Genomic DNA, 26,851 nt, shown 5'->3' with positions numbered 1-26,851 from the left:
CAGCAGTGTCACCCAGGGGTGCCCCAGTGACGTGGGGCTGAAGTGGCCGTGTCCTGGGTCACTTCTCTGCAAGGGGGGCTTTGCCTCTACACCCCCACAGGGACACTGCCAGGAGCAGGGGACACCCCAATGGGAGACAGCCCTTGTCACACCTGGCCACCACCACGTCCCTCCAGGCTCCCACACTTCCCTGCCTGGCTTTTGCCTTCAAACGAGATTTTGGATCTTGCTGTCAAAACCCATCAGCACTCCAGCAGTTTCCAGCAGCCCAAGTTCCTGCCTGCCCCCAAGGCAATGACATCCCACTCGTGGCCTCATCCTGCAAACCATGGAGCCCCACTGCCCTTGCTGCTGGCCTGTGCCACTGGCTCCAGCACTGCCAGGTGCTTCAGGGAAATATGGGTGTGAAATCACACTGGAAAATGCATATTTTTACATCTCCCTGGCAGGTTCTCTGATGTTTTTCAGGGAGGCCACCTGGAGTGTCACCCACAGCCTCCAGCACCCAGACAGGACTGCGGGGCGCCGGGTGTGGCATTTTAGGCAAAAGGTGGGAATAACATCCAGCCAAGCGTGGCCACAGCTCTGACCCTGCCGGGCTCCATCAGTGCAGGTCACTGAGCGGCGACGGCTCCTTCGCTTCCCAGCTCCCACTCCAGGTCTTGTCTGCCTCTCTCCCCCCAGCACCACCGCAGGGACAGCCTGGGCCGCATCCTGACCCCCTCCCTTGCTTCACCGGGCACAGAGAGCTTGTGGCTTCCTATCAGCTCTTTAGGAAATTAAACTTTTATAAGCAGAAAGGTTTCTGGGCTCTTGGCTCCCCGGCGCAAGAACCGCAGTCCAGCCTGCGCCTGCACCCTGCCCACTGACTGCTGCCCTGGCAGAGAGGGATGGAGGCTGGACGCCCCGTCGATGGGATGAGCGATGGAAGGGACAGGGATGTGGCTGCCCATGACCTTGGTGTCATCCTTGACCTGGAAATCTCCTTCTCCTGCATTGCCAATGTTGCACTCCAGCCTGCGGCTGCCTGCGGCCACCTCTGACAAGGCTGTGACACCCTCAGCCAGGCTGGAGCTGCACCCCGCACTGTCACCCACTGCCACACCACCAATGACATCCCACTGCACAGAATCCACCCCAAATCCCACCAGTGACTCCACGGATGAAGCTCATGGAGTGCAAGAGGCCCAAAATGTCCCCAGGAATCGCAGCTCTTGCCTGGCCACGCTGCCGCCATCCCGCTGCAAACGACTTCGCCCGTGCGGCACCGCGTGTGAAGCCGTCCCCTCGGAGCTGCCACCTTTGGAGGTGCCAACCACGGCGCAGCTCCTGCTGCCTCAATACTGCCGTGGCCCCAGCCTCAAGCCTGCTCCCTGGCAGTGGGATGCGGTGGCAGTGCCACCATCAGCCTGCGCTGCCACCCACCAGCACAGCCTTGCTTTGCCACCATCCTTGACAAAACCAGCTGCCCCGGAGCCTCACAGAAGGGCTCGGCCCCAGCCCTGTGCCCCAGCAGCTGCTGTCCCCTTGTTTCACATGTGGCATGTCCCCTCTGTACCACGCTTGGGGCAAATGCTGGGGACGGGGACCCTCTGCCCAGGGACACCTGGCCACGGTGAGGCGGGGAGGGGAGAACCTGCCGGCAGGATGGAGGCCTCCTCTAACTGCCTGTTGAATTATTCAGGAACGGTATTAACTTATAAATGAGTGTGTTTGACTGATTTTGTGGTTGATGTACAGATAAATTCTAATGAAAGACAGCTACAAGATTTTAAATTATTAATTAGACTGCCACTTAACAAAGCCTATTTGGCACTCTATTTCCTTGCTTAACAAGACAAAAACTTTAAGAATAGGTTTTGCTTTAGCCCACAGGCTCTTCAATTTGCATTTTGTTTTTCTAGCTCCACAAATGAAAGCTGTAGATCTTGACCTTAACAGGCTACCCCTGGTGGGATCCAACCCTGTCGGCAGCCTCATTGCCTGCCTCCACCTCAGGCTCCCAGTTTCCCAGCCTGGATGATGCTTTTCCTCCAGCCGGCAGCACCAGGGCTGGGAATCAAGGCTGGAAACCGGGACTGCTCCGCAGGTTTGGGGTTTATTCTCAAGCCATCCAGCCGCGTTGGGTTAATACGCCAAACAAAGCTGAGGCGGGAGCCAGAGAAAGGAGCCTCTGAGTGTGAGGCCCCACAGCCGCAAGGTGACATTTCCCCCAGTGGGAAAAAACATCGCTGGGGTGGCAGCGGGGACTCGGCCCTGCCCGGGGGTCCGCACCCCAATGCCAGGGGCTGCACACGCAGCGTTGGCACCTTCTCCACTGCCCGAGCCTCGTCCGAGAGGGGCATGTGCTGGTGGTGGCGAGGGCTGGGCCTGGGGCTGTGTGGCCGTCCCCTCCCTGGGGCACGGGACAGCGCTGGGGGGTCCAGCCGGGGTCCCCTAGCACGGCACCGCTGTCCCCAGCATCTCCCCGGGATTGGTCCCGGTGCAGCGGGGCCAGGGGTCCTGCCCCCCCGGCCCCCCCACTGGCCCGGACCCCCCGGGAGGGTCGGCTGCTCCCCTCGCTGTGATGTCACAAAGCTCCCCGATGATGTCCCAGGCGGTTGCCATGGAAATCGCGTGATGTCACAGCGGAGCGATTCTCCTCGGGGGGGGCCGAACGGGACGGCTCGCCCCAACTTCCCCGCCGAACCCCCCTCGCTCCCCGGTGAGCCCCGCTTCCCGTTCCCTCGTCCTGAGGGAAGAGCACCAACCCCCCCCCCGCGCCCGCCGCAGCCCCGGTGCCTCCGGGACCCGCCGTACCCCGGTGCCTCCGGGACCCGCCGCGTCCCCGGTCCTGCGGGACCCGGCGCTCGCCCTGCCTCCTTTCGCTCCTCCCGGTCTGCCGCCTCCCCGCCGCGCTGCGCTCCCTCCGGTGCCGCTCCCCGGGGGGTGCCCGAGCCTCGGTGGTGGCGCCGGTAACGCGGCGGCGGCGGGGGGCGCCCGGCGGCGCGGCCCCAACTTCGGCGGGGAGACAAACTTCGGGGCCGGCCCTGCTGCCCCCGATGCCCGCGGCACCCGGTGCCCTCCCGGTGCGGTGCTCACCTTGGCGGAGCATCTTGAAGCCGGGGCGGGCGCGGTCTCCCGCCGGCGGCGGCGGCGGCGGCGCTCAGAGCCTCGGGCGCGGCGGCGGCGAGCGGTAGCGGCGGCGGCGGCTGCTGCTGTACCGGGAACGAGGAGCCGGAGCCCGGGGGACCGCCCCCCGGGGGGGCGGGGCGGGCCGAGCCGCAGCGGCCCCGGGGAGCGCCGGCCCCGGACCACCGGGGAGCGCCGGCCGCGCCTCTGCCCGCCGCGCGTCCCGCCGCCGGCTTTTAGGGGGGAGCCGCCCCCTCGGGGCTGGGGCCGCCGCCGCCCCCCACCCCCTCGGGCAGAGCCTATAAAGGGGTGCCCGGTGCCGGTGGCGCGCTGCCTGCAGCGGCGGGCAGGGCTGGGCAGGGCGGGGGGGGGCAGGGCCGGGGCGGGCAGGGCGGGGCCGGGCCGGGCTGGGCTGGGCGAGCCCCCCCCGGGCCCCCCCTTCCACCGCCGCCGCCGCCGCCTCTCCCGCCTCCCGTGGACAGTTCGTGAAAGTGCCGCTGCTCCCGTTCCCTGCGCCGCCGCCCTCCCTCCGCCCCACCGGGGGGTATGGCCCAGCGCCGCCCCTCCGGGGCTCTGCGGTCCTCCCGAGACCGACTGTCACTCCCGGCCCATCGTTGTCGCCTCTGCCGTCGTGTGCACACGGTGCCCCGTTATCGCACCGAGGCTCCGCCGCGCCGCCCCGTGCCTGCCGTGGTCACGGCTGTCCCCGCTGTCCCGCCTGCCCAGCCCCGTCCCTGCCGCTCCCCGGGGACACGCCGTCCCCTCGGCCCCTTATCGTCCCCTCTGCCCGCCGTGTCGCCGTGTTCTGCCGAGATGCCGCCGTCCGATCCTCCGTCCGTGCTGTCCCAGCCGCCGCCTACGGTGTCCTCCGTCCTTTCTCGTCCCCTCCGCTCCACCGGGTCCCTTCTGCCCCACCAGGGTCACGGATACCCCACCGGGGGCTCTGCTGTCCCCTCTGCCTCCCGCTTCCTGCTGTTCCCTTTGTCTCCCGGTTCCTGCCGTTCCCGCACTCTCCGCCGCGATCCCGGCACTCCACTGCTCCCGAGCTGTCCCCACTGTCCCCAGACCGTCCCTCCTGCCTCCGGAGGGTCCCTCTCGCCTCCTCCCCTGTGCACCACAGGGGGTCCCGTTATCCCACTGGGAACCCAGCTATCCCCACTGCCCCGCCGGGATCGCCGCTTTCCTCGGGGGATTTCCGCTGTCTCCTCGGTCTTCCATCGTCCCCTGGAGGACCCCGGACTGTCTCTCCTGCCTCTCGAGGGTCCCTCTTGCCTTCTTCCCTCTGTCCCACAGCGGGTCCCGTTATCCCAAGGGGAAGGCTGCTGTCCCCAGTGCTCCAAGAGGGTCCCGTTATATCCCGTTACATCCCGTTCCCGGGAGCACTGCTGTCCGTATGGCACCATCGGGAATCCCATTGTCTCCAGGATGTCCCCATTATCCTCGGGTCCCTCTTGCCCCATGCTTCGTAGTGACGTGGCTTCTGTCCCACGACACGGGCGTGGGGGACACACACACACACACACACACACACGCACACACACACACACACACACACACACACACACACACACACACACACACGGACTCGTTACCATGACAACGTCCCCGGTGCCCCCGCCCCGTCCCTGTGTTAACGTTAGGACAATTAACCCTGGAGCTGTCAGCACCGCGAGGGATACGGCGGGACCACGTCCCCGACATACAGGGCGGACATCCCCGCCATCACAGCGCTTGTCACATCCCGCTGCACTCCCAGTGTCCCTCCGGGACCGTGGCGAGAGCGCTCGGTCCCCGCCGCACCGCCCGTCCCGTCGGGGCCCGCAGGTGCGCTCCCGAGCTCGATCTCTCGGCCGGCGACTGCTCCGGCCTTGCGCGGGGATCGCTTAGTGCTGCCTTCCCGCCTCCACGTGCGCCACAGCCATGGCGGCCCCCGTGCGGCTCGGGAGCGCGGCCCCGGTGCCCGCCAAAGGTGGGCTGGGACCGGCTCAGCGCGGGGCTCCCGGTGCCGCTACCGGGCGCTGTTTTGGTTGCCTCGACGGGGGAGGCCGGGCCGGTGGCGGGAGGGGGCTCCGCCACCGTGCCGGCCACCCCCGCCGCCGGCCCGGCCCAGCTGGCCCTTTGTCGGTTGTCCCGTGGGCCGTGCGGGGAGGGTTTGGTGGCTCGTGAGTGCCGGTGTTGGGCTGGAAATAGTGAATAATCCCCCTGCTGTCACTCCCCCGCTGCACTCTGGCATCGCCGAGATGTAGGGGGGCGGCTGCTGTCGGGGGGCGGCTTCAGGATGAGGCTCCCGGGGATGGATAACCCGGCGCTGGGTGGCTTTTTCCCGGTGGGATAACGGGATCCCCTTGTTGGGAGAACGGGGGTGCGCTAGGATGTCGCCGGGCTGCTGGCCGATGAGCCCTGCGGGGCTGTCCCCTGGGCGTGGGGACAGCCAGCTGCGCTTACAGGGTTTCACAGTTACTGCTAAAAAAGCCTTCTTTGTTTCCCCAAAAAGCGCCAGCGTGAAGGGCAGGACCCCACTCCTTTTTCCTGCTTGTCCCGAGGGGTTTGAGCACAGCCACGCAAGGACTGGCATGAGGCCAGCAGGGCTGCTGGTGGTCCCTGGGGTGCGGGGTGCTGCTCTCTGACGGCTCCTTGGGTCCCCCCTTTGTCCCACAGCCCGAGCGCGACTCGTGGCCCAGCAGATCCCCCAGGAGATCCTCGGGAACGCGGAGCTGCGGGAGGCGGTGGAGGCCCTGCCCCCCAACTACAACTTCGAGATCCCCAAGACCATCTGGCGGATCCGGCAGGCTCAGGCCAGGAAGGGTGAGCGCTGAGCCGGGGGATGAGCGGCTTTGGGGCTGGTTTGTGCTGCTGAGCCCCCCGCGGTGGGACCCCCGTGGGGCAGGGGTGGGGCCGAGCTGCTGCTGTGCCACCGGTGTGTTTAGGCCCTGTCTTGGGGAGCTCTCCTCCTCTCGAGGGAGGTTAATAGATCTGTATCTCTGGATTATAATCACATTGGACAGGACAGGTTGAGCTACGCGGACCTGTCAGCCTGGAGATGTGTCTGGGATGCCGGCCAGGTCCCTGCTGTGCTCCTTTTGCCTCTCTTCTCTTTCCCTGCACTTTCCTGACACACTGCTGGGGCTGGGAAGGGGGAGCTCCCCAACACCGGGCACAGGGGAGGGCCGGCAGGGAGCTGGGCCGTGCTGCTCTCGGGTCTGAACCTTCCTTAGCGGGCTGTGTCACCCCAGAGGAGCGGGGGATGATTGTGGAGGCTTCAGGAGTGGTGCCAGGGCTTTCCCTGCACAGCCTGTGCATCCCACTGAGCAATATGTGATCAACTACGGGGAGCAGGACACGGAGCCTCCCCCTCCATCCCCGGCTGTCACCAGCGTCCCCAGCCCGACTTCACGTGCAGACAGGGGCTGCTCATGGGGCTGTGTGGCAGAGTCACATTTGAAATGCTTTGTATCCACCTGGGAATGTCTCTGCCTGCTGCCACGGAGCTGGCAGGGCTGGCGGGTGTCACGGGGGATGTTCTGGAAGCTGAGCTGCTGCTGGCTGCGGTGCCTGGAGGGTGTGGGGCTGTCAAGCCCATCCCGGCTGTGCTGTGGGAGTCAGGGCTGGACGTGTCCCCACCAGGACGCGGCGAAGCCGCCCAGCCGTGCTGCTCTGGCTTTCCTCGCTGTGTTTTGCTGCTTGGCACCTCCTAATTAAATGTAAATATGCGGCTGGGATTTAGGCTTCCGAGCTGGGAGCGGAGCCCATCAGCCAGCCAGCCGTGCTGGGATTTAAAAATCCGCGTGTGCACAGACCAGCCAGGGGCTCGTTGCTGGGGGAACGCAGCCTCCCACAGGGCTGCAGCCAGCCCTGCCTGTGCCCTGCCTGCTGGGGGGTTTGGGGGGGTTGGGGAGCACCCCCTTTCTCCATTGTGCTGTGATGGTGGAGAGCGACCCAGCCGCCTCCTGGCACCCCCCTGTTTGCAGATCTGGGGTGGAGGGCAGCCCCAAATGGGCCAAAAGGGTCTCAAATGGGCTGGGGGATGCTGGGACATGGAACCCTCATCCCTGCCAGGTCAGGCAAGCGCTGGTAGAGCACGTGCAACTTTCCTTGGGGCCCTGCAAGTTGGAACAGGGTGGGATCAGCCTGATTTGAGCCAGGCCTTTATGCAGCTCCACACTGGCCAGCAGGCTGGGCCTGGCAGCACAGGGATGGAGGGGAATCTGGAGAGAGTGTTTGGATAGATAGCATGGAAGCTGGGATATCTTAGTGGGATTGGGAGGTGAAACAACAATGGGATTAATGGGGCCTCCTCCATTCGCTTCCTCCATCATGGTCCCTATTCCTCCCCACCACCCCATGGGGGGCTCCTGGCTGGACCCCAGGCACTGGGCAGTCCACTGGCCTTTGGAGGAAGAGGTATTGTTCTGAGCTGTGAGGAGGGAACAAATGAGGAAACATAATTTGTTGTTGAATAAATTCCTGCAAGGCACAATGCTGCGGCTGTTGCTGGCCGCCCTCCTGAAATGGAGAAACTGGGAGGGGGGGTGTGGAGAAGGGCAGTGAAAGATGATCAAGGGTTTGGAGCAGCTTTTGTATAAGGAGAGATTAAATAGATTTAGATCCTTTAGCTGGAAAAGAGGTGAATGAAGTGGGATATGATAGGGATGTAGAATTGTGAATGTTGTGGAGAGGCTGAACAGGGGATAATTATTCGCTCTTTCTTGTACCAGGAAAACCAGGGGCACACGTTTACATTATTAGGAGCAGGTTTAAAATAAACAGAAGAAAGTACCTTTTGCTGTGCAGCACATAATTAAAATCTGGAAGTCATTACTGCGGGAAGCAGGACAGACCAGCAGTGTCAGCGGGTTCAGAGAGGGATGAGGTGTGTGCACAGAGAGAGTGGATATGGCCCAAGGCAGGACAGTCTGCCCCCGAGCTGCCAGAGCCACCCGGATTTTTGGCCAACACCTGGCTAGTTTGGGGAGGATGGTTCGTGGCTGCAGCTTGAGCTGGTCCCCACTTCAGGATGTCCCTTCCAGTCCCTCCTAACCCCGTGGCTGTTTCTCTTCCCAGTGGCCCTGCAGATGCCAGAAGGGCTCCTCATGTTCGCCTGCACCATCGCTGACATCATCGAGCGGTAAGACCGTGGCCTTTCCCTGCGGGTCTGGGGCTGCCGAGGGCATGGGGGCTGTTGCTGGGGATGGGTTGGCCACTGGGCAGGATGAGGCCCAGGGCTATGGATGAGAGGGTGCCATGGCTGCCTTTGTGGGGCCACAACCTTGCTGGGCACAGCTGGGCAGCCCTGAAGCAGGTCACAGGGACCTGCTGCCAGCCCTGGGGACAAGGACCTGCACGGTGCCAGCCCAGCCCTCGCTGCTTGGCTTCTCCTCCCCTCTCCTCTGTGCTAGGAGCTGCTGACAGGCTCAGCATGTCAGGGCCCCTGGGGGGTGCTGGAGCCGGGAGCAGCCGTGTCAACAAGCGGCTGCTGCCAGCCTGGTGCCCGCATGCTCGCCAGGACAGCGGAGCCGCCGCTGCGGCACGGACCCATCCTCCTCTCCCCTCGTCCTGCCCAGCACCGGGATGTGCAGGGGCAGCCTCGCTGTGCCTGGGGAGGCTTGAGGCCACGGTGATGGCGTGGAAGGGGTCACTCCTGCTGGGTGACCCCTTGGCCACGGCTCCTCTCTTGATTTTTCTGTGCCGCTTGAGAGGCGAGGCTGAGGCACTGGAGAGAGGAGCTGGGCAGTGCAGTGACAGTGGATGCAGGCACCTTGCAGAAATTGGCCGTGATCTCTTTCCTGCTGAGATCCTCTTCCTTCCTCCCCACCCACCGCAGCCCCTCTCTGTTTTAGCACAATGAATTAGCGCTAATAGCACTTCGTGCCTCGTCTGCCATCGGGGTCGTGGCACTCATTAGCAGCTGCCTTGCCGAGGCCAGCAGCCTCGCCTCCCCGCCGAGCCGAGGCGAGCTGCCGCTGCTGTGCTGGGTGGGAAGGCAGCCGTGCCCGTGGGCTTTGTCCCTGCTCTGCCATCGCCTCCCCTGCGGGGATCGCGGCAGCCCCGCACTCGGTGGGAAGGTGGGAGCGGGCAGGGGACGGGCGCGGAGGGCAGGGGTGGGTGTGAGCGTGGGCAGCAACGCGTGGGTTTGTCCCTTTAAGTGGAGCTGCCTCCTCTCCAGCTTTGGCACCCAGCCGCTTTCAAGTCTCCGACTTCAAAGGCAGCGGATTAAGGGGCTCTTTTATCTGAATGAAACCTTAAGCCCCACTTCCCGGTGGATGGTGGATTCCAGGGTGCTGAATGCCAGGGTGCCCATGGATTCTGGGGTGCTGGCATCCTTGCTGGACTCACCCTCTTTGCTAGGGGTGCTCCACAGGGCTGGTGAGGGGTGCTGCATGGGTGGAGGTGCCCAACCAAGGGAAGGGATGTGGGGGCACTGATGGGATGGTGTTTGGATGTGGGATGGCTTCAAGGCTGAGTAGGAGGGCCGTATCCTTCCCTCACTGCCACCATGTACCACCATGCCACTGCCACTCCCTTACTGGGAGCACTGGGTGCCATCCGTGCCCCTGCCTGGGGACGTGGCTGTGAGCAGCACCGCCAGCCAGAGGATTGTGGCTGTGGGCAGGAGTGAGCCCAGCCCTGTGTCCGCTCTTTTGGGGACACACTTGGGGACACACTGGGGACCTGGTTACGTTGCTGGAGGTGAGGTGTGAATCGGCAGGTGGCCTCGTTAGTTTCTGCCTCTTCCTGCTATTAATATTCATCGCCAGCATTAATGTGGAATCGCAGCTCGCCGCCTGCTCCTGCTGGCCCTCCTCACCCAGTGCTGGGGCCGGATGAGCCTCCGACGTGACAGGAATGGCTGCAGCTGTGTGCTCTGGCTGCCGTGGCCAGGCTGGGGACAGGGGCTTGTGGTGCCATCAGCCCTGCACTAGTGTCCCCTTCCTCCTGGTGACAGAGAGGATGTGAGGGCTGAGCGTGACAGGAATACCTGTGTGCCCCTGGGGGGCATTGCTCAGTGAGCAGCCCCTTTTCCCAGCCCATGCCCACAGCCTCCTGCCTCGTCCTTGCTGGTGGGAGTTTGGGGAGGGAGTTCCCCCTCCCCTGCATTCTCTGCTGCTGGCTGCAGAGCCATGCCCAGGGCTGGTGCCCTGGGGTGACAGTGGCCACCCCTGTGTGTTTCAGTTGAGCTGGAGCCGTGTCAGCTGCCACTCAGACAGAATATTTATCCTTTCTGCTGGAGCTGCCTTTTAATAGAATATTTGTGCCGTGGCCTGGTGGTGCTGGGGAGAGCCGAGAGCGGGGATGTGGCTCACTCCCCCGCATCATAGCCGGCTCCGAGAGGACACAGTGCTTGCTGTGCGTCTGTCTGTCCCCGTGCAGTGGGATGGCAGTGTCACCACGTCCCTCACTGCCATGTGGGAGTGAGCAGGCCCCCGGGGAGCTCCGTGGAGTAAAGAGGGGAGGGGGCGGCCAGGTGGGGCCTGTCTGAGTTTCCCAGCATCGTACTGGCGCTTGCCAAGCCCCGAGAGGCTGCAGGGATGAAGATGTAGCCGAAGCATCGCAGCCACCGCTGGAAAGGCCAGTGGGGTTCTTAGCCTGGAGCTTTTGAAATCAGGAGCAGTCTTGGAGCATTGACCAGTGTGAGGCCAGTTAATTACCCTTAATAGGTTTGTCATTGTCAAAGATGTGCCGGGGCAAGCGGCCGGGCTGCGGGGGGGGCGGTGGGGCCGGGGTCTGCCCGCTGCCGGTGCCACATCACGACGCTCCTGCGGCACCTTCCAAATTGGCTCCATTTGTCACGGCTGATGTCATTCGGCAGAGGGGAGCTCGTGCTGGGGGGTGGCAGTGTGGAGAGCCGTGTGGGGGGAGCTCGGACCACAGCTCAGGGAGGGGCCCAGCCCCCCAGCCCACCCGCTGTCGTGCCGGGGAGGTGGCAGTCGTGTCCCCCTGTGCCACCAGCTTGCAGCTGGGGGCTGTGCAGCCAGGAGCGGGCCCCCGCTCCCCTCCCTGGCGGGGCTGGAGCAGACGGATCAGCTGGGCTCTCAGCTGGGCTTTTGATTCCGTGTTAATAAAGTCGGCTGTCAGGCTTCACAGCTGCTAATCCCTCTGTCTTCCTGTGCCACGCTGGGGTGAGAGGCTCCTGCTAATCAGCCAGGGCTCGGTGGCGGGGATGGGCAGTGGCAGAGGGGCACAGGAGTGTCCTGATGCCCACACAGGCTGCCCTGCTGCAGCTTTAAACACCTCCCCACTCCCAATGGCTTTTGAAGATCCATGAGAGGCAGTGCTGGAGGGGTGCAGACCATCCTCGTCTTATCCTGGTGACTTAGGAGTATATGGGGACATCTTGGAGTGACATTGAGTCCTGGTTGAGCAATAAAGAGTTAAACATCTGTGTGCACAACCCAACAGCTGTGGCAGAGCTTGAAATGCCCCACTATGGCTGACACAAAACAGGCCCTGATGGCTGGTGTGCCCCACAGTCCCCGGTGCCATGGCTGGTGTGCCCAGCAGGTTCCCAGTGCCAGCAGGCACCAGGTCCCTTGGCCAGGCAGGTCTGCCATGTGGCACTGAGCAGTGTGGTACTGAATGCTGTGATGAAGCTGGCAGCATCACCAGGGGGTCCCAAAAGGCCACCCTGGGACACTGACACAGATCAGGATGTGGCCTCAGGTGCACAGTGCCATGGCTCTGCCGGCCAGCGCTGCCTTCCCTTCTTCCCTCGTCCTTTCACGCACAACCTGGAGGCGCTGGCAGCGGGTGCACACTGTGCAGGGGAATTTAATCACTGTCATTAACCACACAACAGCATCATTAGGAGGAGTGAAGTTCTCACTTCATTGGAGATGTTCAAAACCTTCTACCCGGGTGGTGGCTGCGCCAGGGGGATGTGGCTGGAGGGAATGTGTGGGGTCTATAGGGCTGTCACCTTCCAGGGCTGGGATGTGCCAGCACAGGTGTGGTGCCCACCACCAGGTGCCCCATGCCACCTCCTTGTGTCCCACAGAGCTCTGTGATGTGACCATTGTGAACAGGGGACAGGCACCATCCAGACACAGGATGGTCATGGTGGTTTTACAACCAACGTGCCCTTGGTTTGTCTTTTTGTGGGGTTTTCCTGCTGCTATGGGACCAGGAAAGCTGGGGTGCCCTGGGATGTGCCCCTTGAGAGGTGTTTGCCCTGCCACCTATAGTGAGGACAGAGTAGGAAGTGCCCTCAGGGGAGGGGACCCAGCTGGAGATGGTTTCTCCTGGGGGGATGTGGGGACACCCACCTCTCCCCACTGTGCCCCGCTTGCAGAAGCTCTGTGAGGTCCCATCACTGCCCAGCTGCAGCTGGGCTCTTCCAGCACCAATTGCAATAAAATAGCAAACTCATTATTTTAATTACGTGCAGCCTTCCTGTGCTAATGAAGTTGGGAGTCTGGTAATGGGGCTTGGTGATGGGCTTCTCCGCTAATTAAGTGCACTGTTCCCGGCCAGGGCTGGGCTCAGCCCCCACAGCCCAGGACAGCAGCACCCACGGGTGTCCTGGGACATGCTGGGCTTGGGCACAGGGCAGGCAGTGGGTGTGGAGTTCGTGGGGTGATCATGGGGTGCTTGTGGGGTATTTGAAGGGCCACATGCAGGTGAGGCAGGTGGCTGTGAGGCGAGGGGCAGGCTGCACCATGTCCCTGTTCCCGGCACAGCATGCAGGCACCCTGACATCATCCCAGTGTTGTCTCCATCCTCCCATAGCACAGGGGTCCTGGCCACTCTCAGCCCAGTCCCCTCAACACCCTCCCCAACAAGGGCTGGTGGACACACAGGGGCTGAGGACTCGTCTCTGCTGGGGAGAGCAGCTCTGCCTCATGGTTTGAGGACCAGCACTGTATCATTCACACACTGCCAAGGGACCTCGCACTCCTGCCAGCAGCAAATGCTCTCATTCATTTTTTGAGGGGCTGGGATAAATCAGGGCCGCTCCAACCAAGTGCCTGTGCTCAGGTGACGGGGACTGGCTACCCCCATGCTTGGAGACATGCAGGCCCCATGTGTGCATGTCTCTGACCCAGTGTTTTCAGCCCCAAAACTTGTCCCTGGATTGCTGCTGCCTCCATCCTGCGCTGGGGAGCAGAGCTGGGAGGGCCTGGGGGTCCCAGCTGGGACTGGGGCCGGGACCTGGCCCGCCCTGGAGCACATCCTGCCAGTGCTGAGCATGGGGCTTTATAAATGGGATTTTGGGAGCCATCTGTTTAAAGGAGCAGATAATGAATTAGGGGGAGATGAGAAAAATGCTAAGGCCAGGCGGTTTTTCAGAATGAGCCGGGGTTTGCGGGACGTAAAAGATGAATAACCTCCCCACGTGTTCAATATTCATGAGCTCCCAGCTGTAAGGAGCGTCTCAGCACTGGGTGGGGACATCCCTGTCACCACTGCCAGCACGCTGCTGGGACCCATCCGTGGCTGTGACAACTTCCAGGGGCACAAAACACAAGAACGCTGCCATGGCTGCCCCTTGCCTGCGTCCTGGTCTGGGCTGGCTGGCAAGCAGCTCCCCAGCCCGCATCGGAGGCAGGTGGCTGCTAATTGACATTTCCTTCCTCTGTAGTTTGATGAAAGACTCTGGCGACACCGAACTGATTAAAACATCAAGGGGAGGCCCTGGTGCTTGCCTTTGATTTGTCTCGGGAGATGATTACGGCTCCACTGGATTGTCCAGCCCAGCCGGAGCGGGCGATCCCGGTCCATGCCGTCCTGGAGCCCCTCCTGCAGCACTACCAGGCTCCAGCACCGTTGGGTCCCCTCCTCACCAGGCACCATCCCGTGGCCTCTTTGCTCACCTGTGACTCCACTCCCTGAAGCCAAAGGAGGAATCTTGCCCATGGCCAGCGCAGGGCTCAGCCTCCTCTCCCTGCCCAGCTGCAGCCCCACAGGGCCACGGGCACTTCTGCCCTCCTCCTTCCACCGTTGCTATTTCACTTTCTTGCTCTTCACCCCCAGGGACTTTCTCTGGGGTTTGGGCCAATTTGCATACATTTTAATCTATAAAAAATTAAGCGGCGCTGGCTGCCGCTCTGAGTCAGACCTCCCCATCCTGAATCTTAAGGAGCTGAATAATTTTCCACTTTTGCTGAGATGTGTGGAGTCTGATTCATGTTCATCTCATCACCTCTCATTAGAGGAGGGGGCTGGGGGCTTGGAAGGGTGGGAATAGCCTTCTCGAACCTTCACTGGTAGCCCCCAGCCCCATGGTGTGGCCACGTGGGCAGCGGAGGAGCCATCCTCGCATCCAGGCCACGCTGGCCGTGAGGAATCGCAGGATTTGGGTGCTGGCAGGATCCACCCCATCTTCTGACGCTCTCCAGCTGTATCCCCAACCCTTGTGGAGTGGGAGCTGCCCAGGCAGGACTGGGGAGGTGAGAATGGCTGTGTCCCCTCCTCGGGGGTGCTGCAGCATTGCTGCTCCCCTGTCCCCCTCCCCGGGCGCTGGCGGATGGGCCGGAGCTGTTAATATTCAGCACGCTCCGCCATTTCTCCACCTTCTGCCATCTGCCCAGCTCTGCCCACCATTTCTATTCTTGCCGCCGACGTAACGTTCCCTGCCTGGCGCTTGTGGGGGGCGCGGGACCCTGGCCCCTAGCCAGCCATGGGTGCTGCAGGGGGTGACGCTGTGCCAGGGCCTCCTCCTTCCCTGGTCCCCTGTGCCAGCAGCAGGGGGGACCCCGCTGGCACCGAGCTACAGCCAGGCCTCAAGTAAATAAGGAATTAGCATCTGGTTTAAGCAGCCCTTCCAGGCACGGGGCTTTGTCATGGCAATACCTGCTCTCATCCTGCTGCGGCAGCTCCCTGGGAAGGCAGCCAAGCTAATAATCCCCCAAAATGGTGCAATAAATACCCACAAAGGTGGTGCCTCTAAATCATGCCAGAGTCCTGGCTTTGCTGCTCACTGCTGGTGTGTGCCCCTTCACCCACAGGCTGGCAGGTGCCAGGTGGGTTTGGACTGAAGCACTGAGGGTAGGGGACAGCACCAGTGGTGGTTTGGCGCTTTCCCTTGCCAAGTGCCACTCAAGCACCAGCTCTTCTGGAGGTCACCCAGCTTGGCCAAACCGGCATGCGGGGGTGGCACAGCCAGGTGCAGATTGGATTCACCGGCTCACACAGTGCTCAGGTATGGGATGATGATGGCTTGGCTGGCACCGCAGGGGATTCCAGGGCACCTCTTCTGCCCATCCTGGTGACTCCAGTGCCCAGGGCTGTCTGGTGGAAGCAGTGGCACCACGCTGTGCCGGGTCTCCCTCTGCTGCTCTCCCTGCTGGAGCATTAGGAATCTGGCAGCGTATTGTTTGATGAGTGGATAATCCGCTGAATTGCAAACAGCTTTACCCAATTGAAGAGGCGGATTACCGCTCTCCAGCTTAATCATGTTGACATCTCGGAGAGTAGCCAGTGCTTGTCCTCTTCAGCGCGTGGCTCGATGGCAGCGCGGGGTCCCCGCATAGTGACACGCCACGAGGCTGGGGGGCAGAGCCTGGACTGTGGTGACGCAGCCGTGACCCTCAGTGCTGTGCCTTCCCACAGATTCACGGGTGCAGAGGCGGTGGTGATGGGTGACGTGACCTACGGCGCCTGCTGCGTGGACGACTACACGGCCCGGGCCCTGGGCGCTGACTTCCTGGTGCACTACGGCCACAGTTGCCTAAGTAGGTGCCACTGAGTCCCGGGGTGCTGCTGGGGTGGCCGTGTGGGTGGGTGCACACTGTGGAGGCTGTGCCGCTGCCACCGTGCCACGCCGAGCAGCTCCACACCCCTCTCGACGCCAGCTCGGAGACTTAGTGCCGAAACTAATCCCTTCCCAAAGGGCATTCTGATCTCTCAGCTGCTGGCTTTGGATGGGGCCAGGCTGGCTGGATGGTTGCTCACAGGCAGGATTTTGGGTGCAGCAAGGCGTGCTCATCCTGCTCGGCTGCTGCAGCAGCGCACGGATCCAGCCTTGTTGTCCCCAAGAGCAGAGCAGCAAGGCCATGGCTTGGCAGGACCCAGCTGGCCCAGGAGCTGCCAGCAGGGATGAGGCTGCTCTTGCCCCTCACCTGGCCTCTGTGGAGTGATGAGGAAGGGAATGATGGCAGAGGAGAGCAAGGGCCTGGGGGTCCCGCTCGGCTTTGCGGGTACAGTGCAGGCTGGGCGGGGAAGGGAGGAGGAGGCTGTGTGCTCCCCAGGCGGACAGTACTCTGGATCCAGTTGCCATGGAAACTGCACTGCTGTCCCAGATGCTGCTAACTTTGAAGTCCACCCAGGATGGAATCAGCCCAAAAATAACAATAAGACGCTCTGGGTTTTAAGGTGGATCTGCAGAATTGCCATAGTGAATAGGAGGTGTGTGCATTCCTGCTGCTGCCACACTCCCAGCACCTGGCAGCCCTCCTGGACGTTTATGGGGTCCTATAAACGGGTTTGAAGAATTGCATCGGGCTCTGTATGAAATACTCACTCCCCAGTTGAGAACTCTGTCCTGAAAGCCACGTCGGTGTGAGCATTCGTGGTAATAAATATGTGTGCTAGGTGCTTTGTTATGGAAGGAGGGTTATGGGCACCACTGGAACAGGGAGTATAAAACTCCTGGTTTGCAGCCTGCTGCTCATGAATGAACAGCGGGAAGGGGAGGAAGGAGCCGTATCCATCAGGCTGCTCCAGGGAATGGGAGTCACATCAGCTGGAGCTGCTCCCTGCAGGGACAGGCAGGCACTGCCAGGCTGACTGTCACCAGCCCAGCTGCCATCTGCTGCCTGTGGCCTTGGTGCCCTTGCCTGCTCTGGGTTGGGTGGGTCACAGGGCACCCTGGGTTACCCACGGGCTGCTGTGAGGATGCTGGGCTCCTTTTGAACTGTCCACGGTGGTCCTGTCACCTGGGTGGCCAATGGTGAGGCACACAGATGCTTCCTGCTCCTTCCCAGCCCCACGTGCCCCACAGGAGGGAGTAATTTGCACTTAATTGTGATCAGGGAAGAGCACCAAAATGGGAAGTGAACGCGGAGCTGCAGATCGATGTGGACTCTGTGTACTTTAATTATTCACTTAATCGTGGTGACAAAGGCTTCTTAGCACCAGGGGTAATTAGATTTGTGTTCATTGATTCCCCAGGCTGCCATTATCTGGAGAGAAAGGAGCGGGTGCTCTCAGTGGCTCCCATCTGTACCCCCTGCCCTGGGTGCCAGCACAAAGCGGGGTGGCACAGCCCACCCTGCCTGTGCCAGAGCAGTTTGGGGCACAGGGAGCCTCACCAACATGCTTTATTCCCCAGCTGCAGGCAGCAACAGCTTGGGGCTCACTGGAGCCCCGGGTGTACCCCACACTCAGACCCTGTCTCTTCCCATCACCAGTTCCCATCGACTCCACACAGGGGCTGAAGATGCTCTATGTGTTCGTGGACATAAAGATCGATGCATCCCATTTTCTTGAGACCATTCGCTTCAACTTTGCGGCGGGCACCTCCCTGGCCCTGGTCAGCACCATCCAGTTCGTCTCCACGGTGCAGGTGAGATGGAAATCCCTGGCTTTTGTCTCCTCCTGAGTTTTCCTCTGGCTCAGCCCTTCCCCATCGCACCTTGCGCTGGGAGCACTGCCCCGGAGTGCTGGTGGAGCTGGTTCCCCTCTGACGAGTCGCTGCAGTAACGTGCCGCTGCCATAATGTTGATCAAGTACTTTATAATAACTCTGATCAATGTTTCATGGCAGCACCCCTCCCCAGCTCCCCCGGGAGCTGCTCTGGAAATGTCAGGGCAGGCGGTGGAGCACTTGGCATTTTGATGCAGTGCCGGCAGCGGCCGGGGAAGCTCCGGCGGGTCTGTCTGTCTGGCCCTGAACGGCCGGCTGGGCAGGGCAGGAGGAGATGAATGGGCCTCTTGAGCCGTGTCTATCTAAACACGGGGCTATCCAAGCGTTAAGCCTTTTCCCTTGTCTTTTAATTGATACGTTTGTTGAGCCTCGCTGAGCATCCCGGCTGTGCGGGGCTGTTCCTGGTGCCACCCCGAGCAGGCTGGTTCTCCCCCACTGGGTCTGGGACTGCCACAACTGGGGTGTCCCCAAGGGTCCTCAGCCACCCTTTGTGCCATGGCCTGTCCCTGCTGACACCATATCTCCCACAGGCAGTGTCACAGGAGCTGCGCTCCCAGTACAAGGTGTGTGTGCCCCAGTGTAAGCCGCTGTCCCCAGGAGAGATCCTGGGCTGCACGTCACCCCGGCTTGCTCAGGACACGGATGCCATTGTGTAAGTACCCGGGGTCCTTCACCACCCTCCTGCCTGGCCCAGACTTCCCATCCTTCCTACACCCCCTACCTAGTTTTGTGCAGTTTTGGGGGGTGGTGAGGGACATCCACAGGCTGGGATGGGCCCCCTTCAGCTCCTCACGCTGCTTTAAGTGGCGTGTGCTTGTAGCACAGAGGAAATAATTGAGTCGTATATCAGAATAGATAATAGATGGAAGGGCGGGTGGATAATTGGAAAAGACAAATGGCCGGGGCCCAACATCACAGCAACATTAATTTTATTTAAGGACAGCAAATTAGAGGGAGCACTTCGCTTCCTATCACCTAATTATTTTAGGTAATGGAAATGCTTAATGTACTGTGAATACAGTGTGCTGCAGAATAAATAAATACAAGGACCCCACCCTTGGGGGGAGCTGGGGAGCCCAGGTGTGGGTTTGGGCCCTGCTGAGCTCCTTCTTGCCCACACTTCTTGCCCAACAGCAATGGTGCCTTTCCAGGCACAGCCAGGCAGGGAGCTGGGCTCCAGATTGCTGGGCATGGGGTCAGTGGGAGCTCTGGATTCATCCTGAGCCACTTTCCGTCTCTCCAAGGCCATCAGGAGCAGGCAGGGGCAGCCAGGCTGGCACTGCACTGCTGACAGTGGGTCCTTTCAGCTGGCAGAGGAGCGGCAGTGCGGTACCAACCCGCGCAGGTGCACTCGGCCTTACCTGCGTCCTCCCTGCGTTATTATTTTCTTCTTTGCACCATCTCTGGGGCTAACTTTTGCAGACAAATTAGCTTTGATCTCCCAAAATGTCATTCTCCAATTAAGGGCAAAATCTAGTCAAGTTTTACGTCTGAATTCATTTTCCAAGCCCTCACTCCATTAGGGCAGCTGAATGAAAGGCTTTGAAATGTAATTGCTGACTGGAAATCCGATTAGAAATGGAAGCAGCAACGTCTAGAACCAGCCATTGAGATGGAGCAGCTCCCAGCCACCCCGTGCTGGTGTGAGCACCCCTCCTTGCTCTGAGCATGGCTGCCTCTCCAACCTTGCCATGCCAGGGAGCCCTGGCTGCGCCTGCTGCCCCTGTGTCCCAGCACAGGAGCTTGGATTGCTGGTATCTCCACTGTCCTGCAGTTTGGGAAAACAGTGGACACGTGGATGGGGTGCTTGCTGCTGTTTCCCAGTGCCATAGCTCTCCCTCCCCTCTCGGCAGGTATTTGGGCGATGGGCGCTTCCACCTGGAGTCCATCATGATTGCCAACCCAGGGATACCTGCATACAGGTACACACACCCACTCCAATCCCATGGCGGGGAGCACCCCATCTGTCCCCGTGTGCACCCCAGGAACACCCCAGGGCTGGGCAGGTAGCTGTCAGCAGCAGGCAGGGGCAGGTGAGAGGCCATGGGGTGGGTGAGGAGGTGCTTTGGGGGAGATGAACACCAGCCATTTACTCCGGCTGAATATAAACATTTTGACAAGTACCTGTGAAAGCTCGTGGAGGTGCAGCCATTAAAGCACGGCTGCTGCAGGCAGAGGCCATAAAGCGTGATGATGAGGCCGCTGAAAGCAGATGAAATATCAGGAGTGAAAGGCTGGGCCCATTTGGTGGAATCTGAATTTCCTAGTAGGTCGTTTGTTAGGAGCGGGAGGCGCACGTCAGGTTTATGGCACTGGTGAAGCTGCCGAAACCCGAGTGGGATTTGATTAAAATTCTCCTCGTCAAACAAAGCAACAAATCAAAGAATTCTTTATAATTGATGAGCCAGGGTGGGGGGGAGCTGAGTGTGAAGCCGAGAACGGAGCCGAGGCTGTGCTGGGTGTTGGGGTGCTGTGGTGGGACACTTGTCCCTATCCATAAGGAACCGGCTGGGTCCTACATCAGCCAGGAGGACAGATGCTGTGGGAGGCAATTAGTGCTAATGAGGGACCGGCATCACTGGGAGGAGGGCAGGTGATGGAGCACGTGTGAGCCTGGCTGTGCTTTGCAGGTACGATCCCTACAGCAAAGTGTTCTCGCAGGAGCACTACAGCCACGAGCGCATGCACTGCGCCCGGCAGGACGCCATCCGCGCTGCCACCAGTGCCCGCTGCTGGGGACTCATCCTGGGCACGCTGGGCCGTCAGGGCTCCCCCAGCATCCTACAGGTACCAGCCTTGTCCCCACTGTCCCTACTGGGCAGCAGGCGCTGCTGTTGGGTGGGGGGAAGCACTGATGGCGATGGCACCATCGCTGTCCTCGCTGCCAGGGTGAGGGTGGATGTGGCACTGCTGGTGGCCCATCAGTGGCCACTGGCCCGGTCTGCATGGGCAATTAGCAGCAGACGAGGGAGGCTGGACAAGGACTCATTAAACCCGTTCCTGGGGAGAGCTGGCCAGTCTCGGAGAACCCCCCTCCGCCCAGGCAGCTCGGCAATTAATTGGCTGGGTTTGTTTTAATTGGATGAACTTCCGATCAGGTTCAGCGTCCCTGCTCAGCTGCTGTGCTGGTGCTTTCTGCACCCTGGCTGGGTGAGGGGAGCAGGACAGCAGAGTTCTACCCTCTGAGTGTGGTGGTCGTGCTCACACCCAGAAATTCTGGGGTAGCCACAGGTGAGGTTTGAGGCAGTGCAGGGACCAGGGAGCAGAGCAGGGCAGCAAGGTCCCAGCAGCTGCTCTTCCACAGTTGGCAGGACACAGGCACGGGGCAGGGGGCGATTAGTGCCAGCTCTGCAGGACAAGGACATCTCTGGCCCCTCTCCTCCTCCTGAAAGCTGTGGCTGCAGCCAGCCCATGACAGGCGGGTGTCCCAGGGCAGGCAGCCGCTAACGAGAACAGATTGTTGTCATTGAGCAGTAATTACTTCATTAGGCTGAGGCACGTGCTGGGGAGAGCTGGGCACAAGCCAGAGCTATGGCCGCAGTCTGGCCTATGACTGCCAAGGGGATGGGGCTGTGGGGCTGAACTGGGACCCACAGAGGGTCTCATGGCCAGGAAGGGGCTGTGGGCTGGGGGACCCTAACCCTGCTGGGTGCCTTTTTCCCCTGCAGCACCTGGAGTTGCGTCTCCGTGCCCTGGGCCGGCCCTATGTGCGGGTGCTGCTGTCTGAGATCTTCCCCAGCAAGTTAAAGCTCTTCCCAGAGGTGGATGTGTGAGTGCTGCTGACCCCCCTCCAGCCTCAGGGTGTCCCAACCCTGTGGAATTCCTGCTTGAAGCTGTCCCTGACACATCCGTCACTGTGCAGGGAAGGGGCGTGGCTGTCCGTAGCAGGGTGGTGCTGGCACAGTAAGGACCTTCTGGGGTTCTGCTGAGGGACTTCACTGTGGCTTGTTCTTCCCAAAACGCTCATCCCCATTGTGACATTTCCCTTCCAGGTGGGTGCAGGTAGCCTGTCCCCGGCTCTCCATCGACTGGGGAGAAGCCTTCAGCAAGCCACTGTTGACACCCTATGAGGTGAGCACCCCTCTCCATTTTGGGGGGGACAGTCCTGGCTTGGGGTGATGCACCAGAGCAGGCTTGGGGATGTCCCTGTGTCAGACAGCGTCCCCTCCTCTCTCCATCTGTGTGCTCTGTATGCAGTCCAGGCATGCTGCTGGGATATCCAATCTTTTGTGAAACCTGTGGGATTCCCAGTGCCTCGAGCTTTGCCCCAGCAGTGCCCTCCTCAGCACGCCAAGCTGGATGCCGGGACCTCTCCCGGCACCACCAGCTCCCCCTCCATGGGCGCTGCTCGGGGACTCATCCCCGGTCCTCTCCGCAGGCTGCGGTGGCTCTCCAGGACATCGAGTGGCAGCAGCCTTATCCCATGGACTTCTATGCCAGCCAGTCCCTGGGGCCGTGGACGGTGAACCACGGTGGCACACAGCCCCCGCGCCGCGGGCGGCCGGCACAGGTGGGCAGCGGGGTGTCACCGAGTCCCCGCTCCGTCCGTCGGGCCGGTGAGAGCACCGGGAAGGGCTGAGCACCGGCTGCCGCTCGGTGCCCGGTGCCGCGTACCAAAAGCGCCACCCCGTGGTGTCGCTGCCATCGAACAGTAACGGGGACAGCGCCAGCCCGGCCCGGGGGTACACGCGGAGCCCCCCAGCCCTGCTCGGGGTGAGCGCCTGCCGAGCCCCGCGGCTCCCCGGGAAGGCGGGGGGTTCCCTCCGCAGTGCCCCGCGGGTTGGGCACGGGCTGGCTCATCGCAGCTCCGGCTGGGGCTGGGACATCCCTGACCCTCCCTCTCCCTGCAGGGCAAGGCAGCCGCGCCCCCCGCCCCGCCCGAGGCTGGGGAGCAGCCAAGCACCGGGGACCCCGCAGCCCCGTGAGCGTCGCCCGCAGCTGCCGCGCTCTGGGACCTGGCACGGGCAGCGGCGGGGGCACCGCTGGTGGCTCCCGCCAGGGTGAGCACCACCGGGACCCGCTCTGCCATCGCCGGAATGGATGGGGTCGCACCCCGTACATCGACGACACCACTGCCCGCAAGGACCGAGCCCGGCTGTCCGTGGGGAGTTGCCCCTTGCAAGACCAGGCCGTGCTGCTGCCCTGTCCCGGCCGCCGCCATCGCCCCGGGGGTCGCGTCCCGCCCCGTCGGGGCTGCCCCCTCCTCACCCGCTGGCGACCTCCCGCCGCCAGGGGGCGCGCGTCACCTCCGCGAGGGCGCTCCCCTCGCTCTCCTCTCTCCGGCCAATCAGCGCGCAGCGTTTCGGCGGGAAGGCGGAAGTGGCGCTCCGGGGGCGCGGCCATGGCTGAGGCGCGGCCGCTGCGGCTGCTGGCCCTGCACGGTTACCGGCAGAGCGCCCGCCGCCTCCGCCAGCGCACCGGTGCGCTCCGCAAGGCCCTGCGCGGCCGCGCCGAGCTGCTGATCATTGACGCGCCTCACCCGTTGCCCGCCGCCGCTGAGGACGACTCCGACGGGGACGACCCCCCCCGCGGCTGGTGGTTCTCCGGGCCCGGCACGTTCGAGGCGGGCGAAGCGGCTGCGGCTCCGGTGGGGCTGGACGAGTCTCTGTCCACCGTGGCGGCGGCGCTGGCGGAGCACGGGCCCTTCGACGGGCTGCTGGGCTTCAGCCAGGGCGCGGCGCTGGCCGCCATGGTGTGCGCCCTGCGGGCCCGCGGCGACCCGCGCTTCCCTGTGACCTTCGCCGTGCTGGTGGCCGGGTTCGCCAGCCGCTCCCCGGCACACGGACACTTCTACCGGGAGCCCATCGCCCTGCCCACGCTGCACATCGTGGGCGACACCGACGCCGTCATCGCAGCAGCCCTCAGCAGGGAGCTGGCCCGGTGCTTCGTGGAGCCCGTGATCCTCACGCACCCCGGGGGACACTTCATCCCCGCGGCTCCGGCGCAGAAGAAAGCCTACCTGGAGTTCTTGGAACGCTTCTGCCCCGGGCAGGGCCAGGCCGAGCAGCCGGGGGCTGGAAAGGTTTGAGATCGGGCTCTGTAATAATAAAGGACTCTGGTGAGCCACGTGCGCTCATCCTGTGAAACATCACTGTTTTTGTGCCTCCAGAGGGACCAGTGAACAGCTCTCTGCATATTCTGCTCTTCGGTGTCCACCCAGGCCAGGCTAAATGTTTTTTTATCTCTTTTTTTCAGCTTTGTTGTATACATCAGTATAAAATATATGTGTATATAAAGTTATATATATAACATGTATGACATATAACACGATTGCGGGGGTGTGACAGTGAGGGGGTTGAGGGCAGGAGGGTGACACTGTGACTGTGTGCAAGGTGCTTTCAAGCTCAAACACCTGCTCAAAATGAGAGTCCCTCAGCTCAACCACAGCAAGTGTCTGCAGGGCACAGAGCTCCTGCAATTTTACACCCCAAAGATTAGTGGTTTTTAATATCTGTTAAGCCAAACTTCCAGCTGGTCTGGGCCTGGAAAACCCTCTCATCCTTGGCAGTGCCAGGGCAACTCTTTGTTTCAGGAATGAAATGTCTGCTGGCTCGGCATGCGTGTGTTGGATCTTCCTTGCACAAAGTGCCTCCATGAACAAGAGAAACTTGTCACTGTTTGTGGCTCTGTATTATCCAGAAGCACACAAAAATCTTTATTGCTGTAACAGTTGCAGGTGTCCTGCCCAGCTTCTGCCCACCTCAGCACTGGGCACCAGTCTCAGGAGAGGAGTGCTAGCAGAGCTTCTCTAACCACAGCTTTCCTTGGGGCTGTAGAGTTGGTAAAAGAGGGAAATGGGGTGAAAAATGTGAATTTTCCCCGTGCTTGAGCAGCGGGGCAGTGCAGTGTCAGCTCTGTGAGCATTTCCCGTGTTCTCTGAGCTGGGAGCAGGCCTGGGAGCTGCCGTGGGTTAAACCAGCCCGGCAGGAGTGAGCAGTTCTCAGCCCCATCAGGTTTTTCCCCCTGATTTGCAGCAGGTTGATGATGGTGGCAGGAGGATGTGGCTGTTTCCCTGCAGCCCAGCACCACGCTGCTGTTGCCCTGTGGTGCTGGGGGGGCTCTGGCAGTGCTGGCCGTCCGTGCCACTCCACGTGGGCTGTGTCACATCTGCTGCGGGGGGCGTGGGGTGTCTGCACCCCTTGGTGACCGCAACGGGGACACCAGAGGCTGGCTTTTCTGGGGTTTGCATGCCCGGCTGCAGCTGTGGCCGAACACAGCTGTGACAACGCACCGGAGCCTTTGTCCCCGCTCTTCCCCCGCGGCCGGGCAGCCCCCGGTAGCTGTTTGATCATCCGCGGTGCGGTCCCGGCGCGGGGGAGGCACCGCAGCCATGGCCCGCCCGCCCGCACTGCGGCCCCCGGCAGCTCCCGGGCACAGGGAGGCACTGGCAGCTCCTGGGAAGAGGGAATGAAAAAGAAGAAGCCCTAGGGTGCGGTGAGTGAGCAGCACGGTCCCAGCTCTGCGGGCGGCTCCCTCGGGTGGGGCCGGGAGGGATGGGTGACCTGAACTGGGGTACTGCAGTACCTGCCCCTTTCCCGGGGTCTGCATGAAGATGGCTCCTGCCGGGTGTCTGCTGTACCGGTTTAAATAAATTAATAAAAACGGATAAACGCGACCTTTGTCAGCAGGAGGTGCCTGTGTGAGCAGCGGAGGGAGGTCCTGCTTGGTCCCGGTGTGGTGGGAGGAGGGAAGCGGCTCTCACGGCGTGTCCACAGTGGACAGAGGGGTTTGCCATGGGAATCCTGCCCTCTCCCTCCTTTCTACTGGCGGGATGCCCTCGGGCTGGCCCTTCCTCTCTCGCAGATCCAGGTCTGTTCTTGGGATGCGGCCACAGTCCTTGGCTGCCTGCAGAGGTGAGCCTGGAGACAAGACTGGCTGATGTCCTCCCACCCCTCACTCAGCCTGATGCTGGGGAGTTCCCTTTTCCATCACCCGGCCCAGGGGAGTCGGTTTTCCCCCCAGAACAGTGTGGCCAGTTGCTGTTGCTGAATGGGGGTGATGAAGTGAGCCCGAGATCTGTGTGGCAGCTGTGCCACTTGCCTGGGACAAGAGGGCCCTGGGGAAAGTCACCAGTGTTACCAGCAGCCCCAGGAGCCAGGCTGTTTTGGCAGGGGGGATGTCACCTTTGTCCCCAGATGTGCCTTTCCATACCCCAATGCAGCCACTGGAGCCACCTGTGTGACCTCAGGGGCAGGAAGGACCTTGGCTGTGGCCCTGCTTGTGAGGAGCCTGCTGCAGGTGTGGAGTCCAGGGCTCGACCAGGCAGAGCTTTGCTCCCCTGCCCTGCGTGAGCGGAGCCCCCAGCACTCTCCCAGTGTCCCAGGGAGGGCAGGAGGAGCCCGGCATGAGCAGAGATGCTGCCAGTGCTGCCGCTTCCCTGCAAACTCCCGCTTGTTTTCCCACCTCTCCCCAGCTTCCTGCACCACTTCTTCCTGTGCCACTGCCACCTCGAGGTCACTGCCACTGCCCACCCTGCCAGCCACCCACTTGGGCCACACCAGGCACTGGTGGGGTTCCTGTGGGCAGTGCTGGAAAAGCGACGTCCCACCAAGCCTGGCATCAGGGGCAGTTTGTGCCAGGGTTTGAGCCTTACTCATCTCACGCTCTTCCTCCTCTGTCCCCACCGGTGGGACCTGCCACAGGCGTGGGGAGAGGGTGCTCCGGGGGGGTGACGTATTTCCCAGATGGTTTTACAGTGAGGCTTCCCCCAAACCTGCCAAGCTCCTGCCTGTGAGGTGGCAGTGGCACAGGCAGGGGACAGCCGGGACCATCCCTGGGCCCCGCTGCTGGAGCAGGACCAAGCCTTTGGGAACAGCCCCCCCTTCCCTGCTTCACTTGCAGAAGCTTCCAGTTGTGGCTGAGTCACTCCTGCTGTAGCTCCTTCTCTTTCCTTGTTTTGGATGGAAGTTTTCCATGGAAACCCACGCTGGGCCGGGCTGCAGGCTGGGATAAACACGGCTGAATCACAAAAGGCCGTTTCTCCAAGAGCTGTCAGATGGCAACAACAGTGTGTGGGGCCAGTGGGCACCTGCCTGGCCTTTGGGGGGACAACAGCGGCACCTCTCCCTGCCGCCCCCACCAGCTTTGCTGGCTCAGCCCCCCCGGGCCCACCCTAAATTCCTGCGGTGCCAGGATGCCACTTGGCAAAGCCAGGAGCGGA

The 26,851-nt window shown here is 61.9% G+C and overlaps 3 protein-coding genes across 3 annotated transcripts in view; 2 read left to right on the top strand and 1 right to left on the bottom strand.

Moving 5' to 3' along the window:
* The window catches only part of RTN4RL1 (reticulon 4 receptor like 1), a 29,576-nt gene extending 26,408 nt beyond the window's left edge, over positions 1 to 3,168 (bottom strand). The window contains exon 1 of the mRNA XM_088066170.1: positions 3,082 to 3,168. Coding sequence (XP_087922296.1) covers positions 3,082 to 3,094 — 13 coding nt within the window. The 5' untranslated portion in view covers positions 3,095 to 3,168. The remainder of the gene's footprint in view (positions 1 to 3,081) is intronic.
* A 1,845-nt stretch (positions 3,169 to 5,013) lies between these two features.
* DPH1 (diphthamide biosynthesis 1) lies at positions 5,014 to 22,661 on the top strand. The gene is made up of 12 exons (XM_014254851.2): positions 5,014 to 5,080; positions 5,770 to 5,916; positions 8,173 to 8,236; positions 15,658 to 15,779; positions 17,457 to 17,611; positions 18,222 to 18,343; positions 19,545 to 19,613; positions 20,322 to 20,478; positions 21,360 to 21,460; positions 21,684 to 21,762; positions 22,070 to 22,201; positions 22,542 to 22,661. Exons 1-12 carry the CDS (start codon positions 5,032 to 5,034, stop codon positions 22,614 to 22,616), a joined length of 1,272 nt encoding a protein of 423 aa, XP_014110326.2. The 5' UTR covers positions 5,014 to 5,031; the 3' UTR covers positions 22,617 to 22,661.
* Positions 22,662 to 23,029: 368 nt separating this feature from the next.
* On the top strand, positions 23,030 to 25,306 carry OVCA2 (OVCA2 serine hydrolase domain containing). Its single transcript, XM_088066286.1, has one exon. It carries the CDS (start codon positions 23,033 to 23,035, stop codon positions 23,717 to 23,719), a length of 687 nt encoding a protein of 228 aa, XP_087922412.1. The 5' UTR covers positions 23,030 to 23,032; the 3' UTR covers positions 23,720 to 25,306.
* The last annotated feature ends 1,545 nt before the right edge of the window (positions 25,307 to 26,851 follow it).

The sequence above is a fragment of the Pseudopodoces humilis genome, chromosome 23 (assembly GCF_049639895.1).
Source record: "Pseudopodoces humilis isolate 2021_Gansu_Grassland_sample_001 chromosome 23, ASM4963989v1, whole genome shotgun sequence".
NCBI classification, from domain to species: Eukaryota; Metazoa; Chordata; class Aves; order Passeriformes; family Paridae; genus Pseudopodoces; species Pseudopodoces humilis.
The sequence above is the reverse complement of the archived record's forward strand: the minus strand, read 5'-3'. Positions and strand labels throughout refer to the sequence as shown.

What these genes read in the sequence shown, in the direction of transcription:
- DPH1 (XM_014254851.2), top strand. Translation starts at nt 5,032, where the DNA reads ATGGCGGCCCCCGTGCGGCTCGGGAGCGCGGCCCCGGTGCCCGCCAAA. An exon ending in GCAGGCTCAGGCCAGGAAGG is followed by an intron (nt 5,917 to 8,172) that starts GTGAGCGCTGAG and finishes TTCTCTTCCCAG; the next exon opens with TGGCCCTGCAGATGCCAGAA. An exon ending in CACTGTTGACACCCTATGAG is followed by an intron (nt 21,763 to 22,069) that starts GTGAGCACCCCT and finishes TCCTCTCCGCAG; the next exon opens with GCTGCGGTGGCTCTCCAGGA.
- OVCA2 (XM_088066286.1), top strand. Translation starts at nt 23,033, where the DNA reads ATGGCTGAGGCGCGGCCGCTGCGGCTGCTGGCCCTGCACGGTTACCGG.